The 19,286-nt window shown below is 36.9% G+C and overlaps 1 protein-coding gene across 2 annotated transcripts in view; it reads right to left on the reverse strand.

The window, feature by feature from the left end:
• The window catches only part of IFT57 (intraflagellar transport 57), a 63,479-nt gene that overhangs the window by 1,752 nt on the left and 42,441 nt on the right, over positions 1-19,286 (reverse strand). For both annotated transcript variants that reach the window (XM_002716719.5, XM_051819085.2), the window contains exons 7-9: positions 3,767-3,838; positions 2,710-2,841; positions 1,304-1,366 (exon numbers count right to left, since the gene is read on the reverse strand). In XM_002716719.5, coding sequence (XP_002716765.1) covers positions 1,304-1,366; positions 2,710-2,841; positions 3,767-3,838 — 267 coding nt within the window. The remainder of the gene's footprint in view (positions 1-1,303; positions 1,367-2,709; positions 2,842-3,766; positions 3,839-19,286) is intronic.

Below are 19,286 nucleotides of genomic sequence, written 5' to 3' on the forward strand. Positions count from 1 at the left end.
TTTATCTCACAAGCATCTACCATGCCATTCTCTAACAATCAATTATTAATTAAAATATTATAAGCATTCTAAAGAGATTCTAGATTTCTAAGTTTCATATGCATCTTTTTAACAGTATAGCTCACCAAAAGATTATGTCACCTTTTATTATATTGAACATTAAAAAAGTATCATATAGCCATATATAAAACTGTTCTACTGCTTATTCAAACCATGAACTCCAAACTCCAAGAGCATCCTGTTCCATTATATTGGTTCTTCTCTGTATTCTATGTATAAATTATACTACCATAGCCTCTATTATTAGCAAACTCCCAAACCAGCATTAATGTAGGTAGAAAATATCATCTTTAAAAAAACTGAAAAATTTTCATATAATCCAGAACTAAGCCATAATTACTGTAACTTAGTAGTGGGCTTTATTTTATTTATTTATTTATTTTTATCATATTGGTGAGTTAAACCTTCCTTGGGAATAAAGTGCTCATCCAAGTAAAGCAAATTAATTTCTTTCAGGCACCTGAAATGTTACAACTGGGGATAACTACCTACTCCAAAAGAACTAAATGGTTCCCTGGACTCCCTTCAAGTGTTAATTTAGCTAACATAAGTGGGTACTTACTTATATATAATGTTTTATTTGCCTAGAAGCACCATGAGCTGAGGGTCTAAATATTTCTCTTATATTTTCAGTACTTTAAAATAGCTAATCCTCACATAATCTCTACAAAAGGAGCTTAATTCTTTACTGTCACAACAGTAAAGTTTGTGGCAATTACACAGGATTGTAACCAAAGATAATCTTCGATTTTAGTCCAAATTGGCTCTTGACCTTATTGCATGGTTTTTCACTTTTAGCTCTTTAGTGAAGAATATAATCAAGTCTTATCTGTCTTGCAAGATCATGAAAATAAATGCAAAAATATATGCAATATCCTAGAAGTTGTAAGCCACTCCCAATTGTGGACAGGGAAATACCCAAGATCCTACACAAGTTAACTACAATTACTAAAAATGAATCTTAAATCTTGCATAGTAACAGGAACATTTGTAAGACTCCTAAACCAATGCTTTATTCATCTATATATTAGTTACAATTATTGTGAAACACAAGATTAAATATAAGTATGCTAATATAACAAGACATGTCTAAATAACTGATTTATTAATAAGAACATTAGGGATTTTCTCCTAAAGAAAATGACTTGAAGCCACAGGAAGCAATTATTGCAAAGAGTGGTATTAAACTACTCAATGCCTCTGAATGTCAGGCTAGAAGCCAGGCAAGAGTGCCGGTGCGTACCTCAGACAGCAGTCTAGTTCTTTCTGTTACTCCGCCATTCCCCTGCTGGTATCGCTCCTTTGCCTGAGAGGGAAGACAATTTGTTTAATGACAAATTCAAAACAGAAATAGATCACTTACATATGACCTCTTTGTGTTTATAATTCCTGCATAGCATTTATGGCAACCCCCTCCTCGTCTGAATGCATTTGTGAAAGTGACATTTAACTGTAGCTATTTGATGCCCCTAATAGGCACCATCTACTTAAGAAAAGCACTATAAAATGATGAACTACCCTAACCTTTATATACCATCTGTGTAACTCACATGGGCATGGTTCACAATAAAAACTGTCCTCGGCCATTGCTAAATAGTTGGGAGAATGGCTCTGTTCAATCTAATTTGCATGCTATGTAGAGAAAATCAGTTAAAAAATCAATCAAAGCAAGGCAGCAGGCTCAGCAATTAATAAGGATTAACAAACAGCAGACAGTACAATCAACTAGAACATGTTCTTGGAAACTACTGTAATAATCAATTATTTAATATTAATATTAGATATATGGTGGCTTTATTCAGAGAATTTTACAGTTTTTTAACTAAAAATATTTACAAGTAGATGTCTATATGAGGCAATAAGCAATGTGATAAAATTAAAGATTAAATTCTGTTTGGTTTTAAAGAACTTTTGAAAGTACAGAATTATCTCAAATTCATGTCCACTGTTTTCTTCTTCTAACCTTGTCTGCTGAAAGAAAACAAAACATGCCTTCAACTGATGCTTGCAAATGCTCTTACTAGTCTTCCTGAGCACCAGGAAACCAGGGGGCATAAATCCCAAGGGAAAACTGTTAGCTATTCCTTCTCCTGGGACCAAAAGCTGCTGCTTTCAAAGGTTAGTGAGTTGCATGTTATTTTGTTTTTTGGTAAAAATTGGAAAACTTTGGAAGAGTGAAAAATATGTCTCATTTCATTACTTAAATAGCCTGTCTCTGAGCAGCTTTCATGGTTCTTACTCTGTGGTTTGTGAGCTGTTATGGCAAGGGCTGTCTTTTCCCTCTGACACATGTGAACGCAAGCTATTCTTCTTCCTCCTACTCCTACAATAAATTAACAACAAACTTAGAAACAAAAGGTGTCCTGACACTTGATTCCTGTTCTAAGCCAGGTTTCCCAACAATAAATACCTTCATTCACTGACATGAAATGAAGAAGTATATTTAAAGACTTCTAAGAGACAACAATTTCTATTACATGTAAAATGGAGGTAAGCTCTATCCCCCACACAGCTTCCTAAAGAGGGCAGAGAATTAGTGTGGTGCTGTTTGTGAGAAGCATTTCACAATTCTCAAATGAAAAGCAAGTGTCAAGCTTAGGGATTAAGGTCAGAAACTGGAAGAAATCCCTGAAATCATTCTGAAGTTACCTCACTCAGCTGGGCTTGAGCTGCACGATACTCTTGAACCAAGTGCTCCAGCTGATTGTTGATGTACTTTTCTCGGCTGCCAATCTTTTCCAGGGTCCTACTAATTTCGTTATGGAGTTTGTCCAAAAATCCCTGCAAATTTCATAGGGTTTCAATAGGTAAAAGAACTTACAAAACAGATTTCTTAAAAACAGTTAAAAATGAGTTAACATTCATTCAATTCATTACTACAAATGATCTACCACAAACACAATAAAGAAGAGTTGGGAATTTTCAAAACAAAACAAAGAAACACAAAAAGAAAACAAAGTTTGTGGTGAGAAATATTTTAGTTGCATATTATGGGATGTTAAAAATGAAAAGTCACATGGTAGTGTTAATTCTTTTGTCCTTATGCATAACTAAAATGTAAGTGATTGTAACTAGCTTCTTAAAAAGTTCACAATCAAAGAACATAAGGGAATAACACGGACATTCCTTTACCACAAAGAAGACTGGAATATTCCATTTTGAAATAGATCTTGAAACCTCCAGCTCTAGCCTGGGACCCATAACTGCTCACTATAGCTTTGCTTATTTGTGGCATCCTCCAACAGTTCCCCTTTCTAGCACGACAGCAAACCTGGGAACGCTCTAAGTTGTAGGCATTGCTCTCATCCCTCAGGACTCAGGAATACACATTAGATATGTGTATTATATGTGTATTTTGAATGTAATATATTGAATATAGATACAGCTTTTATATAAATCAACTTTCTTTAGTTAGTTTAAATTGAAGAGTTATTCAAATATAATATGGTATATTCAAAAAACAAGCTTTTGGAAGGCAAGAATTGTATCTAGCGTACTTCTCAATCCCACACATCTGTTTGCAAACCTAGATGCTCCACTTTGCTAACTCACTATTTTTTGAACAGAAAAACACTTTGTGAATAGTCCTAGTCTACCTCTTTGTTAACTTTGACAAGGACTAGTGAGTACAGGGTAGAAATGTCCCACAACAGGTAATCTACAGATGATTAAATGTATACTGGTGCATCTGAAGCAATTCACACACCTTAGTCTCCTTTAGAGCAGACTCAATTCCACTTCTGTGCTGGTGCATTTGATCAACATGGATTCTCCAATCCTACAGGTAAAAGAGCACATAGGAACACAATAAAAATTACGGCGTTTCCTTCTTTGTTTTGTTTGCAGTTGTGTCCTTTATCTTAACTACTTTGGTTGCTGCCCTATTTCAGGTGGTAGAGTCCTATATATAGCTTGCAATTAGATTACAAAGAAATATTTGGTGAGCATTTTAGGATAAGATGTTCTAAATAAATGTAAATTATTTTATGTGTTCACAGAGTGATGTCTGACAATTTGAATATAAATTATTCCTGCACTGCTGGTGGTTAATATTTATGATTACCCATCAAAATGAAAAAAATCTAATTATTAGAAAAGAAATACTTGTTTAAGCAGTAATAATTATGTTTGCCACAAGCAACTCTGGACTCAGAATATATCGAACATTAATTTGTCTTTTGGAGAATAAAATGGACTCTCTTCAGTGAGACGTTTGAGAGTCCTTCTTAATAAAGAAAGTCTTTAACGATTACTAGATTCATGTATTTTTAAATATGGTCTATTGCTACCAGACTGATCAGAAATAGTGAGAATATTTGAAATCTGCAACATTTTAATTTCCTACAATAAATTTTCAAAATATTTCAGATTATGATACTACAAGTGAAATTTTTAAAAGACAAGAAATACGCATTGTAAGAAAAAAGTATTCTGGTAAATAGAAATAAGAGATGGAACTAAGACACTTCTCAATCTCACATACTGTTAGCATACCTTGAGGCTTCACTTTGCTAATGACATTATTTTGTGAAAAGTATTTCATGAATAATTCCATTCTATGCATAACTTAACTAATATGTTAAGTGAGCTAATGACTACAAGGGTTAAAAAAAATCCTTGGGTACTTCAAATATATCAGTTATAAAATTTTAATACACTAAAGTTACAAAGAACCTCAAAAAACATTTAGTCTCACTCTTCATTTCCAACATAAGAAAACAGAGGCCAGGTAACAGAAATAGGCCATACCAGTAGTGGTATATTTGGATCAGAAGCCAAGTATATGACTTCTTACACTTCATGTATTTACAGTTTGAAGTTAAGAAAAGGGGCAATTGGCTACATGTTACTAGTGAGGGTTATAAAGCAAAAAAACAAATCAGTGCTTTCCTTTATCCTTAAGCATTTTTTGTATCCCATGAGCAAAAGGTATCTCAGAGTTTAAGAACTGGAAAGTATATTAGAGATCAATGACTCATCTATTTAACAATTATCTAGTTGCAAAATTTCATTTTACAGTTTAGTGGACTGTTCACCACCTGTAACTATGACCAGAGAGATCTGGCAAGGAAACTAAATCAGCCAGCAATTACTGGGACAGGGAGAAGCAGCAACTTGCCAGCCTCCTGCAACTGCAAACCTAAGGGCAGGTGTGTAGCCTAGCAGTTAAGGCCCACAACCCACATTAGAGTGTCTGGGTTCAAGTCCCACATCTGACTCCTCATTCTAGTTTCCTGCTAATGGATACTCTGGGCCAAGCCAGCAGTTATGGCTCAAGGAATTAGTTTCCTGCCCCTATGTGGGAGACCTGGTTTGAGTTCCTGGCTTATGTCCTGAGTTCTGGTCCAGCCCTGGCTGTTGCAGGCATTTGAGGAGTGAACAAGGAGATCACTCTGTCTCTAATATAAATAAAATAAATCAGTGAAAATTAAATACAAAACCAGTAAGCATTTTTATGAAAGAAAACCTAATAATTGTTTTATTAATTTTTTGAAAAACATTCATTTTTCCTTGTTTCCAAAAGAATTTTAGAGGGCTTTACAAACACCAAGTTCAAGTATTTACAAGTCTTCCTATAAACCTTTTTATTTCTTTACATATTTAGATATGTACAAACACACACACATACACATATAAATGTATATAGTTGTAATGGATGTGCTACAAATAGTTCATGTTCTCCATTTTCTAAGCAGTATTATTTATAACTATATTTTACACATGCATTGGTATCTAAAACATTTTTAAGAGAAGCAACCATGCCTGACTCATCTATGTGCAACTCTAATAACTTACATTGACATAAAACTCCATGGGAGAAGTGGTACTTCTGTGAAAACTTCAAGCATGAATAGCATTTCAGCAGGCTGGAATGTAGGGGGATTTGAATGATGAAAAACAGGAAAATACATATGGAACAAGCAGTGTAGGCTACCTAGAGTACAAGATGGAAAGTCCTTTGGGTGGAGTAGAGAGAATGGATGATAGGAAATAAAGCTGGAGAGGTAGGTTATATTAGATCAAGGGCTTTGCCTATAACAAGAAAGGAGAGTGGATTTTATCATGTGGATAATGTGGAACTATCAACTATTTTTAGTGTCCGTTTTAAGGACAAGTCTGTGTTTTGAGAAAGTAGCAAAGTGAGGGACTGACAAGAAAGGCAAGAGATTCAAGACAGGTAGGAGACCAAGTAGGAGGTCATGTAATGTTCCATGTTATGTAGATCAGCAGGTTTAAATAAGAACAGTGTTTGCAAAAATGGAAGGGAAGGGATGATTCAAGCAGTGATTGAGTGGGGGATGGTAAGAAGAGAGAGATGTCTTTAAGGTTTCTAGCCTGAAGAACCCAGGGGATAGGAGCCATCACTGTGGTGTAGCTGGTGGCAGCATCCCATATAAGTGCCGGTTCGAGACCCTGCGACTCCACTTCCAATCTGGCTCTCTGCTATGGCCTGGGAAAGCAATAGAAGATGGCCCAAATCCTTGGGCCCCTGCACCCACATGGGAAACCAGAAGAAGCTCCAGGCTCCCAGCTTCAGATCGGTGCAGCTCGGGCCCTTGCGGCCAATTGGGGAGTGAACCAACGGATGGAAGACCTCTCTTTCTCTCTGAGCCTCTCTCTGTGTAGCTCTTTTAAATAAAAGAACCCAGCAGATAGTGATGCCACTGTGTGACAAGAATAGAAAAGAATGGAAAATTTCAAGGAATTCAGAAAAACTGAGGAATTTGGTTTTTGACTTAAAATTGGACAAGCCACTGTATTCTTATTGCCAGTGGAAGTGGAAAGAGCTAATAATGGTTAATAATTATGAACTAGGCAAATCTGTATACTTGTTTTTATTAACATCTTCTAGATGTACATATTTCCTGATGCACAGTTACAAAGAAAAGACATAAATGTGTTCTTTCACTTTAATTCAGCAATTATACCTCTAGAAATTATCCCCAAGGAAATTAGGAATACACAAAAATTAATGTATGAGTTCTTTGTAAAGCAGGAGAAAACTATGTGTCTAATAGTAGAGGACATTTTAAACTAATTTTGTAATATTCATTCCACTACTAAAAATAGGGTAGTATGATACTGTCTTTTTTTTTTTTTTAATAAATCTCAAAGCCAAGCAAAACTCAATGATACATGTCTGGAAATACACACATATCTGAAAATACTAAAAAAAGAAAGAAGTTAATGACAGCACACAATCTTGAGAACGGTGTTTACTGAATGGGAAGGGCAGCACAGAGGTGGCTCCAAGAGTGGTCCAGCTTTCTAGTTGTGTAGTTGGTTTTTTAATTATTGAGCTTTAAAATTATATATGTATTGTATTTGGCATATTATATGTATTAATGCTAGATGTTAAAATGTTAAATTCATGTTCTCAAAAATATTTAATGATTATCAGAAAAGTATGTTAACAACATATAGTAAAGTTAGAATGCAGTTCAAGAGAATATTTTCATTTGGTGCTCAGATAATTTGTGTGATTCAAAAGCACATGTGTATATATGTATGAGTGTGTGTGTGTGTGGGTGTGTGCACATTTGTATATTAGGACAGGATTTAAATACAGGTGCTTTAAATTTCTTCTTTATTCTCCTAAAATTTTCTAAATTTCCTATAAAGGAATTTTTTTTAACTTTTATTTAATGAATATAAATTTCTAAAGTACAGAATATGGATTACAATGGCTTCCCCACCATAACGTCCCTCCAACCCGCAACCCTCCCCTTATCCACTCCCTCTCCCCTTCCATTCACATCAAGATTCATTTTCGATTCTCTTTATATACAGAAGGTCAGTTTAGCATACATTAAGTAAAGATTTCAACAGTTTACTCCCACACAGAAACATAAAGTGAAAAATACTGTTTGAGTACTAGTTATAGCATTAAATCTCAATGTACAGCACACTAAGGACAAAGATCCTACATGAGGAATAAGTGCACAGTGACTCCTGTTGTTGACTTAACAAATTGACACTCTTGTTTATGGCCTCAGTAATCCCCCTAGGCTCTTGTCATGAGCTGCCAAGGCTATGGAAGCCCCCTGAGTTCACTGACTCTGATCATTTTTAGACAAGGCCATGGTCAAAGTGGAAGTTCTCTCCTCCCTTCAGAGAAAGGTACCTCCTTCTTTGATGACCCATTCTTTCCACTGGGATCTCACTCGTGGAGATCTTGCATTTAGTTTTTTTTTTTTTTTTTTCCCCCAGAGTGTCTTGGCTTTCCATGCCTGAAATACTCTCATGGGCATTTCAGCTGGATCTGCATGCCTTAAGGGCTGATTCTGAGGCCAGAGTGCTGTTTAGGACATCTGCCATTCTATGGGTCTGCTGTGTATCTCACTTCCCATGTTGGATCATTCTCTCCCTTTTTTATTCTATCAGCTAGTATTTGCAGACACTAGTCTTGTTTATGTGATCCCTTTGGTTCTTAGTCCTATCATTACAATCAATTGTGAACAGAAATTGATCACTGGGACTAGTGAGATGGCATTGGTACATGCCACCTCGATGGGATTGAATTCGAATCCCCTGGTATGTTTCTAACTCTACTGTTTGAGGTAAGTCAGTTTGAGCATGTCCCGAATTGCACATCTCTTCCCTCTCTTATTCCCACTCTTATATTTAACAGCGATCACTTTTCAGTTAAGTTTCAGCACTTAAGAAGAATTGTGTATTGATTACAGTATTCAACCAAAAGTATTAAGTAGAACAAACAAAAAAAATACTAAGAGGAATAACATATTAAGCTGTTCATCAACAGTCAGGGTGAGGGCTGATCAAGTCACCGTCTCTCATAGTGTTCATTTCACTTTAACAGGTTTCTTTTTTGGTGCTCAGTTAGTTGTCACCTATCAAGGAGAACAAGTGGCATTTGTCCCATTGGGATTGGCTTATTTCACTCAGCATAATGTTTTCCAAATTCCTAACAGGGATCACTTTTCAGTTAAAATTTAAACACCTAAGAATAATTGTGTGTTAATTACAGAGTTCAACCAATGGTACTAGAACCAAAAAAAAAATACTAAAATGGATAAAGTATTACATTGTACATCAACCGTCAGGACAAGAGCTGATCAAGTCACTGTTTCTCATAGTGTCCATTTCACTTCAACAAGTTTCCCCTTGGGTGCTCAGTTAGTTGTCACCAATCAGGGAGAACATATGATATTTGTCCCTTTGGGACTCCCTTAATTCACTCAGCATGATGTTTTCCAAATTCCTATAAAGGAATTTTATCAATTTAATTATCAAGAAAAAAGGGACAAAAGCTTCTGGATGCCCAAAAAGTTTTTCAAAGTGGTTTAATATATAGTAGAAAATAAATGACTGTAATTATGACATTTAAAATATATGAACATGAAAAGGCAAAATGTGTGGCTAAAAAGTTAAAAAACACATGGTAAAATGTAATGAAAAGATACATTTATTTTGATGCAAAAATTATTTTGAAATCCATGCAGGGTTTTCATAATACACATTTTCCATGAACTTTCTGAAGACCTCTTATACACGGCTTTAGAAAAATGACAACTGATATAGTTAAAAGTTCTACGAAGTTTTGTGGTAAGAACAGAAAAGTTGTACATTTTAAGGATAAGTGAGGACTTGAAATCTACCTGGATCCTTGAAACAAGTATCATTAAAAGGAAGTGTTCAACAATGACAGCTCTTATATTAGTGAGAATCCATTAAGTTACAATGCACATACACACACACATGTGTGTATATGTATATATACATATGAATATATATGTATACATACATATATGTATATATAAATATGTAACTTATTTGAGACTCACAGAAGTTTGGAGAACTAAGTAGATATGACATCCTTTCTTATTCAATTTTACCTTCCCTGTAAAAATTTGCTGACTTGATTTTGCTGGTTTGCTGTGGGAGGGGTATACTCCCCTTCCCCCTTGATGCTGGCCTTGACTATGCCATTCTTCATGGCCAGTGGAGTGATAACGGACATGATCTGTGCCAGGACTGTTCAGAAGCTGAAAGAGGCATCTATCCAAGATCTCTTGCTCTTTCTTTCAGCCATAATAAGCTTGCCACACATAAGGGCCATCTTTTCAAACTGGGTCTGGAGTAAGAAACACGGAGCACAGCTAGAGTAGAACTACAGCTGAGCCACACATCAGCAGATGTGCAACTTCAATGAGGATAATGTGCTATTGTTATAAGCCACTGTGATTTTGGGGGTTGTTAGGCAGAAAAACTGCCTGCATATACATATTTTAAAGTGAGAAAAACTAAGAATCAGATAGGCTAAGTGACCTTTTGAAAGCCTCAGGTCTCGAAAATGGAAAGCACTTCCAAACCAGTGTATTTTGCATATATTATATGATGCTTTTCTTTGTGATAAAATGTTCTCCCAGCATTTGGAAGGTAAACCAAGAATTCCTTTGGCACATACTGAGTGAGAACACATGGGCCACTGGGGTCTCAAGGTCACCTGTTACAAAGTGCAGTAAAGTGTGTTCATTAAGTATCATTCCTCTTTTATTGAAAATGAGTGTTTCACCTAATCCTGCATATTTTCTCTCTCCATGGAATTGAGGAAACTAATAAGGATTATAGTAAATCATTTCTTTAGGCTTTCTCGTTTTCAACATCCTGCCATACAAAGTCTCATGTATAATTCTATCACTTATAAGGGTAAATAGCAAAGCTATTGTTGTAGCCATAATCCCCCCTCTTCACTCCAAACTCTTTAGCAACAAATTATATTATATATCTCTTTCAGAAACTAGATAATTGTGATGCAGTCTCCACAGATGGTGATTCATGGTACATCATAAAATCAAAATGTATGAGATCTAGTTGCAGCTGTTAAGGTCACTGGTAGGACTATATGGATCTCTGGGTTTTATTTCAACAGAATAGTACTTGACCTATTTACTTTGCATATGCAAAGACATTTTATTTTTTTCCTCTAGATCTCCAATTCAATCCTTGGAGCTTCTCCTGAAACCGCAGGAAAAAGAGAAGCTAAATTATGAGCTAGAGATGGAGAATTGAACTTATATCTACGTATAAGTTTCTGTAATTTATATCCTGGAAAATGTCAAACTCTCCATTGTTTGAAACCAAGTTGGAGCTTCTTTTTGTGTGGAGAGGCAAGGTTTGAAGACTTCTTGATAGAAAGCCAATGAAGGTCCCTTCCTGTGCTGGCCCTAGACTCAGGAAAAACCCATACCAGACCACAGCTGCTGACCCTGGCACTTCACAGAGGTCTTAGCACTTCTCATTTCTCCTAAGAGCAGCAGCAGGACCCAAGGCTCTGATACATCTTGAATCACTTTCCATCACAAAAATGTTACTTTTCCTCTGCCATCCACCCTTTTTCCTATATTCTCACTGCCTCTGCCCCAATTCCATTATGAATAATTATCAATGAAATCTTCTTTATGTTTTGTTTTTATAATTTTATTTTAGTGAATACAAAAACATTTATGAGGGCTTTTATAAGTTCCATTTAAGTCTGTCTCAGTTCACTTTCTCTAAGGATCTTCAAGATCATTCTAATGAAAGGGAAGAAATCCTATTCCTCCATTTCACAGGATAGATAACAAATTGAGGTTGTGTTACTTTTCACACTGTAAATCACATAATGTATAGGAAACCAAATGTCTTTTCTCTGACTTATGGATTTGCTGTTATATCAAATGGGCTCTTTGATTTTCATACTTTGACATCCACTGTCATTAAAAAGCACAAGAAATTGTGAAAATTCTCAATTCAAAGGGTCTTCATTAAGCATTAAGTATGTTTATTATCTTGGATATTTTGCTAAAGCAAAGACACTAACTAGGAAGGCTTGCTGCATCTAATCTGCTGCAGGTGAACAATGTAGATAACCCTGTGAGTACTATCTTTAAAACACGGATAAATATGTTCCAAAGAAGGGTTAATGATGGGACTCTCCTACAAATAAAATTTGCTGGCTTTTGTATTGTTTCTATTTGTGATTTTTTTTTTTGGATTACTTATAAAGCTTTTCTATCTCTTTATTTGGGTATAATCTTTCAACACCCATATCCATCCTGAGATTTTTTAAAAAACATAATAGTATTAATAATGTTAACATTCATGGAATGCTGAGGCAGTACACTAAGCATTATTGATATAACATAACATACAAGTAAAATTCACTTTAAGTGAACTCTACTTATATGAAGAAAATGAGACTTAACAATTCTTATGCAGGTAAACTTGTACAACCCAAATGTGCAAGGACAGGTATATCAGAGCATTATTTCCATGGTGAAATGCAATAAGGTATAACTAAAAATTTTAAGGGGATAATGGATGAGGATGAACTTAGCTTTATCTGTAATATTTGAATTTTTACAAAAATGTATTTATGTATTGTAAAATAGAAATGAACTTAAAACATTCTTAGGGTATACGTACAAGAATAAAGCTCATAAATAAAAAATATATTTTATTTAAATATAAATAAAGATATTTCCCATAAAGAAATATCCAGACCCAGTTGGCTTCTTTAGTAAATTTTCCTAAATATTTAATAAAAAATAATCTTATACAAACTCTACCACAGAACAGAGAAAAAGAAAAGCAATTGCTAACTTGTTTCATGAGGGCTGTATAACTGCACCAAAGCCTAACAAGGACACCTAAAAAATAAATAAAACATTACAGATCAATACCTTTTATAAATATAGATATAAAGCTCCTAAAACAAAATATTATCAAATTCAAATCAAATTCAGTGATATAAAAGGAAGATAATGCATCATGATCATGAAGCATTTATTCTAAAATACAAGGTTGTATTAATATATACTCAAAAAGTAATCCATATAATTTCCCACAAGAGGGAAAAAAGAAAAGACAAACTTTATGATCATCTCAATAGGTGAAGAAAAATAACATTTGAAAAAATTTGATATCTTTCATGATATAAACTCTTACTAAACTAGGAACAAAAGAGAACTTCCTTAACCTACTAAAAGATTTACAAAAGTAATATAGCTAGCATAATACTTAACTCTGAAGTTAAAATACTGAAAGCTTTTTCCCTGCTTATACCATTACATGCACATAAGACCAGAGTTCCTCACCACTATACTATGCAAGATAAAGTAAAAAGCTTATAAGGTTTGTAAAGAAAGGAGTAAGATTGATGTTATTTGCAGATGATATAACTATAATGTTGAAAAGGCAAAAGAATCTATTGGTTTATGGTTAGAATGAATAGATTAACAAGTTTGCTGTAGACAAATTATTTCTGTGTATCTGAAACCAATAAATAGCAAAGAAAATCAAAAAGATATCACTTTCAATAATATCAAATAACAACATACAGATTAACATATTAAAGTAATCTAGATGCGGGGCTGGCACTGTGGCGCAGTGGGTTGGCACCCTGGCCTGAAGCGCAGGTTCAAGACCTGGCTGCTTCTGATCCAGCTCTCTGCTGTGGCCTGGGAAAGCAGTGGAGGATGGCCCAAGTCCTTGGGCCTCTGCACCCATGTGGGAGACCTGGAGGAAGCTCCGGGCTCCTGGCTTTGGATCAGCGCAGCTCTTGCCGTTGTGGCCAATTGGGGAGTGAATCAGCGGATGAAGTCCTCTCTCCCTCTCTCTTCCTCTCCTCTGTGTAACTCTGATTTCAAATAAATAAATAAATCTTTAAAAAAATAATCTAGATGCAGATCCACACATACATGCTCATTTAAATACAGTAGTGCACCAGTTGAAGAATAGTTTATTAAATAAAGTATCTGGATCAGCTGCATATTCATATAAAAACTATATACATTTTGAGTTCTACCTCATACCACACATATGAATTAAAATTTAGATGTATTATAGATCTCAATATAAAAGGCAAGATAGTAAAGCCTCAAGAAAAAAAAAAGTATTTTCATAACACTGAGATAAACAAAGATTTTTTTTTTTGACAGGCAGAGTGGACAGTGAGAGAGAGACAGGGAGAAAGTGTGGGGAGCAGGGTCCATCTCCCGCAACATGGCGGGGCACCCGGGAGACAAATAAGTACTGAGACTGTGGACTGAAACTAACTCTACACATCTGATCTCCCACCATATGGTGCTGAGAGAGAGTAAACAAATCTTACACAGCTGCTTTGTTAATTAGCTGATTCCTGACCCAACCCCTGTTTGAAGGGCCGGGGAAAGAAAATAGCGTCCGGTCCGGTGTCATTCCTCCGCGAGTTGGGGAGCGACAAGTGGTTCCGTGACTCAGATATGGACGGGAGGAGGAAAGCCGGGAAAATACCGGAGGGAAACTAGGGAGAACCTAGGGACAACAAGTGGTGTCATGACTCGGATACAGACTGCTGGGAGAAAGCCGGGAAGGAGAAGGGAAAAAAATAAAAGCCGCGGGAAAGCTAGGCCATAGCAGAGACGAAAGCTAAGCTGTAGCGGAGACAAAAGCTAGGCCGTGATTCGGAAAAGCCGCGGGGGAGAGAGAGAGACAGAGACAAAAAGCTGCGGGAAGAAAGCCGCGTGGAGAGAAAGACGAAAAGCCGCGGGGAAGCTAGGCCATAGTGGAGACGAAAGCTAGGCTGTAGCGGAGACGAAATCTAGGCTGTAGCGGAGAAGAAAGCTAGGCCGTGATTCGGAAAAGCCACGGGAGAGAGAGAGATGGAGATAAAAAGTCACAGGGGGAAAAAAGCCTCCCCACAACATGGCGATGAGAGGACTCGGATTCAGACTGCCTAGGGCGATAAGCACCTGCGGGCAACTCTAGCAGAGCAGAGTATGCGCTGCGGGGCACCGAAGACAAGCATGTATCAATGCCACAAAGAATAAAAAGAAGGGGGATCTGTGGGGAGCAGGGCCTGTCTCCTGCAACATGGCGAAATAAGTACTGAGACTACCGAGACTAGACTAGACCACTGAGACTATTAAGACTAACTCTATGCATCTGATCTCCCACCATATGGCGCTCTGAGGGAGTAAACAAATTTTACACAGCTGCTTCATTAATTAGCTGATTCCTGACCCAACCCCTGTTTGGAGGAAAGTGGCGTGCTCAGCACATGGGCAGCAGAGCATGGATTGGTGGGAGAGGACTACAAAAGAGGGAGAGAGACAACATGTGGGGCCCCCCTAAGAAAGTCGGTTGGAGAGCTCCGCGGAGGCGGGGGAGTGGCAGCAAATCCGGGAAGGGCTGGGGAAAGAAAACAGCATCCAGTCTGGTGTCATTCCTCTGAGAATGGGGGGAGCGACAAGAAAGGTCTTCCTTTGCCGTTGGTTCACCCTCCAATGGCCGCTGCGGCCTGCACCGTGCTGATCCGATGGCAGGAGCCAGGTGCTTATCCTAATCTCCCATGGGGTGCAGGGCCCAAATACTTGGGCCATCCTCCACTGCACTCCCTGGCCACAGCAGAGAGCTGGCCTGGAAGAGGGGCAACCGGGACAGAATCCGGCACCCCAACCGGGACTAGAACCCGGTGTGCCGGGGCCGCAAGGCGGATTAGCCTAGTGAGCTGCAGAGCCGGCAACAAAGATTTTTTAAAATAAAACCTGGGCATGACATTGTGGCGCAGTGGGTAAAGCCCCTGCCTGTGGAGCTGGCATCCCATATAGGTACCAGTTCAAATCCTGGCTACTCTACTTTCAATCCAGCTGCCTGCAAATACACCTGGGAAAGCAGTGGAAGATGGCCCCAGTACTTGGCCCCCTGTACCCAACTGAGAGACCCAGAAGAAGCTCCTGGTTTCCAGTGAGCCCAGCTCTGGGCACTGCAGCCATTTGGGTAGTGAGCCAGTGGATGAGACTTTCTCTCTCTCTCTTTGCCTTTCAAATAAAATAAACAAATATTTTTAAAAATAAAGTAAAAAACCTAAGTATTAGCCATATTCATCATCCCCTGAAAAAAGTTCTTTTTGAGTATATTAAATTAAGCCATTGTTTATCATAATACAGAAATTAGTGATTAAAAAGGAACGCTAAGGAGCAGGCATTTGCAGTACATATTCCTCACAAGGACTCATATAGAATACAAAAAAGGCCTCTGTAAGTAAAAATAAAAAGTGGATGTCCTAATAGTAAGAGGATATACAAATACCAATGGGGTTCAACCTCATTTGTCAATAGAGAAATGCAAATTAAAATGAAAATGAGGTATCATAACATACTTATCAGGATGACTAATGTAAAAAGACTAAAACAATACCCAGTGTTGACAAAGATATGAAAGAACTAATTTTCATAAACTGCTTGATATAGTATAAATTTTTATAACCACTTTTAAAAATTACTTGGCAGGCTCTACTGCAGTTGAACATAAACACACACCACAACTTAGCAATTTTACTCATAGTGGAAACTCCAGTAAAAATGTGTACATACGTTGACCTAAAAATATGTAGAATAATTTTCATGGCAGCATCATTCACTGCAGTCCCAAACTGGAAATAACTCACATATGCCAACCTGCAGGCTACCCCCAGAAGGACAAGACCTTGCATTAGGCAGTTCTTTGCCTCTGAAGGAGTGCACTGCTGGAGGCTGCTACTGTCCACACTTTCTGTGGCTGAAGAGCAAGCCCTGCTTGGATGGTCAGTAAGACGCATTATTAAAATTTTAACTGTAGGTACAGTGATAAGGAGGCAGAGCCAAATGTGAGCTAGTCCCAAAGTGACCAGTCTCAAGACTTCAAAGTGGAATACAGATGTTCCTGTGGTATGTTTAAAAACTCATTCATGGTCAAGGACAGAATTCTTTGCAAATCCGACAGCAAAATAAGTGAAAGGAGGAGGGGAGGTTGCTTGATCGAAGAAGCTGCAGGTGTCTATCCATGTTCACTGTAGCAAATATTTCTAAGACAAGTCTATAATTTATCATGCTTTCTGGAAGGATATAAAACAGTGAATTTCCCTCTTGCACAGAGAACACTCTCTTCTCTGAGAAACATTATCTGTATTCTTTTTCTGCACAGATTTGCAAGCTCCTTTTCATTGTCAAATGCTTCAGCTTCACCACTGCTCACATTTGTGTGTGTATTAGCATGTGTGAGCACTTGTGCATGTGTATATGAGACAGAAAATGAGTGAGAAGGTCTATTCGATTAAATAACTTTTTCATGAAATTGAATTACTTTCTTAATGAAAAATACCCACCAGGTTGCAGGATAATTAGAAAATGTGGCTTTCCTGAATTTTTAAATGTGACATTTTTCTTCCATTGCCAGAAGCTTAAAATCTTCTGCAGCATACCCTTGTGGTGTGAAAGTATGATTTTTCTTTTTAGATGTTCAAAGAACTAAATATACAACTTAAGATGAGTTGTGTATGCATGTGTGGTGTGTGCTGTGGTGTATCTGTTGCAGTGAGTTTTGCGAATAATCATGATTACTGGAAATCTGTGTTTCCTCAGGGAAGTTTCTGCTTTCTAGAGTTTCTTTTCATTGTGGAGAAAACTAAAATAGTGTGTGTAGTAGGTAAGCAAGGATATCACAACAATCATTGGTATTCTCACACCTACTTGAAATTGATTGAAACTGGAGATCTATTGTAACAGAGTATAATGAGGTACAGGTAACTAAATAGGGTGATTTCTGGTGCAGGTGACTAACATCACAACAAACCTTACTAGTTATACACATAGGGGAAGTAGGCCTCATTATGGTTCATGAAACACTAGAACCTCTTAACACAATACTTTGCCTGTTTCAGATTCCAGCCAAATAATATTTTGCAGCTATTCATCCATGAAAAATGTGTGTTCCACCCATGTTACAATCAAGTCATGAATTCTTTCAGCGTGTTTCTCAAGAAATTGCACTGACATTTGAGATTTATAAAAAAAATCCGTTTATCAAACCCAAAACCAGTTTCCATGTTTGGTGTTTACCCCTGAACCCCAATGTACTGTTAGTCATGTCCTTCCAAGCACAGCTTCCCTTTCTGAACTCCTTAAAAACCTTGAACTGCCCTCATATGGGAGAACCACAGCACTTGAGACATCAGTCTGGTGCCTCCTCAACTGCTAGATTATACTTTCTCTTTCCTTTATCCTTAAACCTTGTCTTTGTTATTCTGATCTCTAAATAAAATACCTTGTTAGTTAAATAACATTTATTAGTTGTGCTCAGAGGTTATTTCTAGTGACTACCATCTGCTAACAACGAGTTTACATATCTTGAATCAGATCTATTATTCATGCTTACGCCACTCAAACCCCTTCTACATGGCCATGCACATCTTCTCAGTGAGTTTCCAGGCTTTCAGGAGCTGCAAGCCCACTGAAGACATTTGGCAAGGCAAGAAGGAAGTGCACAGCCTCTCTGAGAATGCAGGGACAGACATAGACCAGGTCAGAGTTTAATTATTCCAGAGGATGGACAGTAACCTCAGCGGAGAACTGGATTAGATGAATTTGACAATCTCTACTAACTTTAGGAATTTATTAATCAAAACTCATAGTTCATACTGATATTCCTGTAACTCCAAGAAACCTCTCCCTAACAAAAAGCAATAATAGTCATCTCCTGCATATTTGAAGAATCAAGAAATCACACAATGTTATCTTGATGTAAGGAAACAGATTTAAATACAATGGGGTAAAAACCATGGAGGTGACATTTATCTAAAAAAGAAACTTTTAATAAAACAGCGATAAAACTACTCCAATACAGTTGGTTAGAAAGTAAGTCAGGCCAACAAAAAGTACATTTTGTAGGAAAGTCCATAAGACAAATGGTTTCTGCTTCAATTCATGTTTTATATTAAGTAATTTAAAGGAAACATTAAATCATATTTTGCAATTATGAAATATTAAGGCAGTCTAGACATTTTAATTATAATCAATGTGTATTAATTCACTGCTCTCAATCACAAATGTCTATTTGAAGTATATTAGCAGTGAAGCGTTAGTAAGTTCCCTCTGCAATATTTACATAACATGCCATTTTTATTGGTTATTTACTTAAAATCTGGCTACCACTATCAATGCTCTTTAGTTATGGCTGATGGTAATCTCTGAAGCAAAAACACTCATTCTCCTATTTCAACTTGTGATAAATGAAATCTTTCCCCCCATCTAGCTGAAACATTTATTACACTCAGGGAAAACAGGAAGCAAGGAATCATTAACTATCTTTAAACAGAATATCCTGAATATTCAACAAGACTGTGACAGAATCAACTAGGAATTTTTTCCAGTTGCATAAGGATGGTGGTGTTGTTCTCCACCCTTTCGCTGTATTTTTGCATGTAT

Source organism: Oryctolagus cuniculus, chromosome 4 (genome assembly GCF_964237555.1).
Source record: "Oryctolagus cuniculus chromosome 4, mOryCun1.1, whole genome shotgun sequence".
NCBI lineage: Eukaryota > Metazoa > Chordata > Mammalia > Lagomorpha > Leporidae > Oryctolagus > Oryctolagus cuniculus.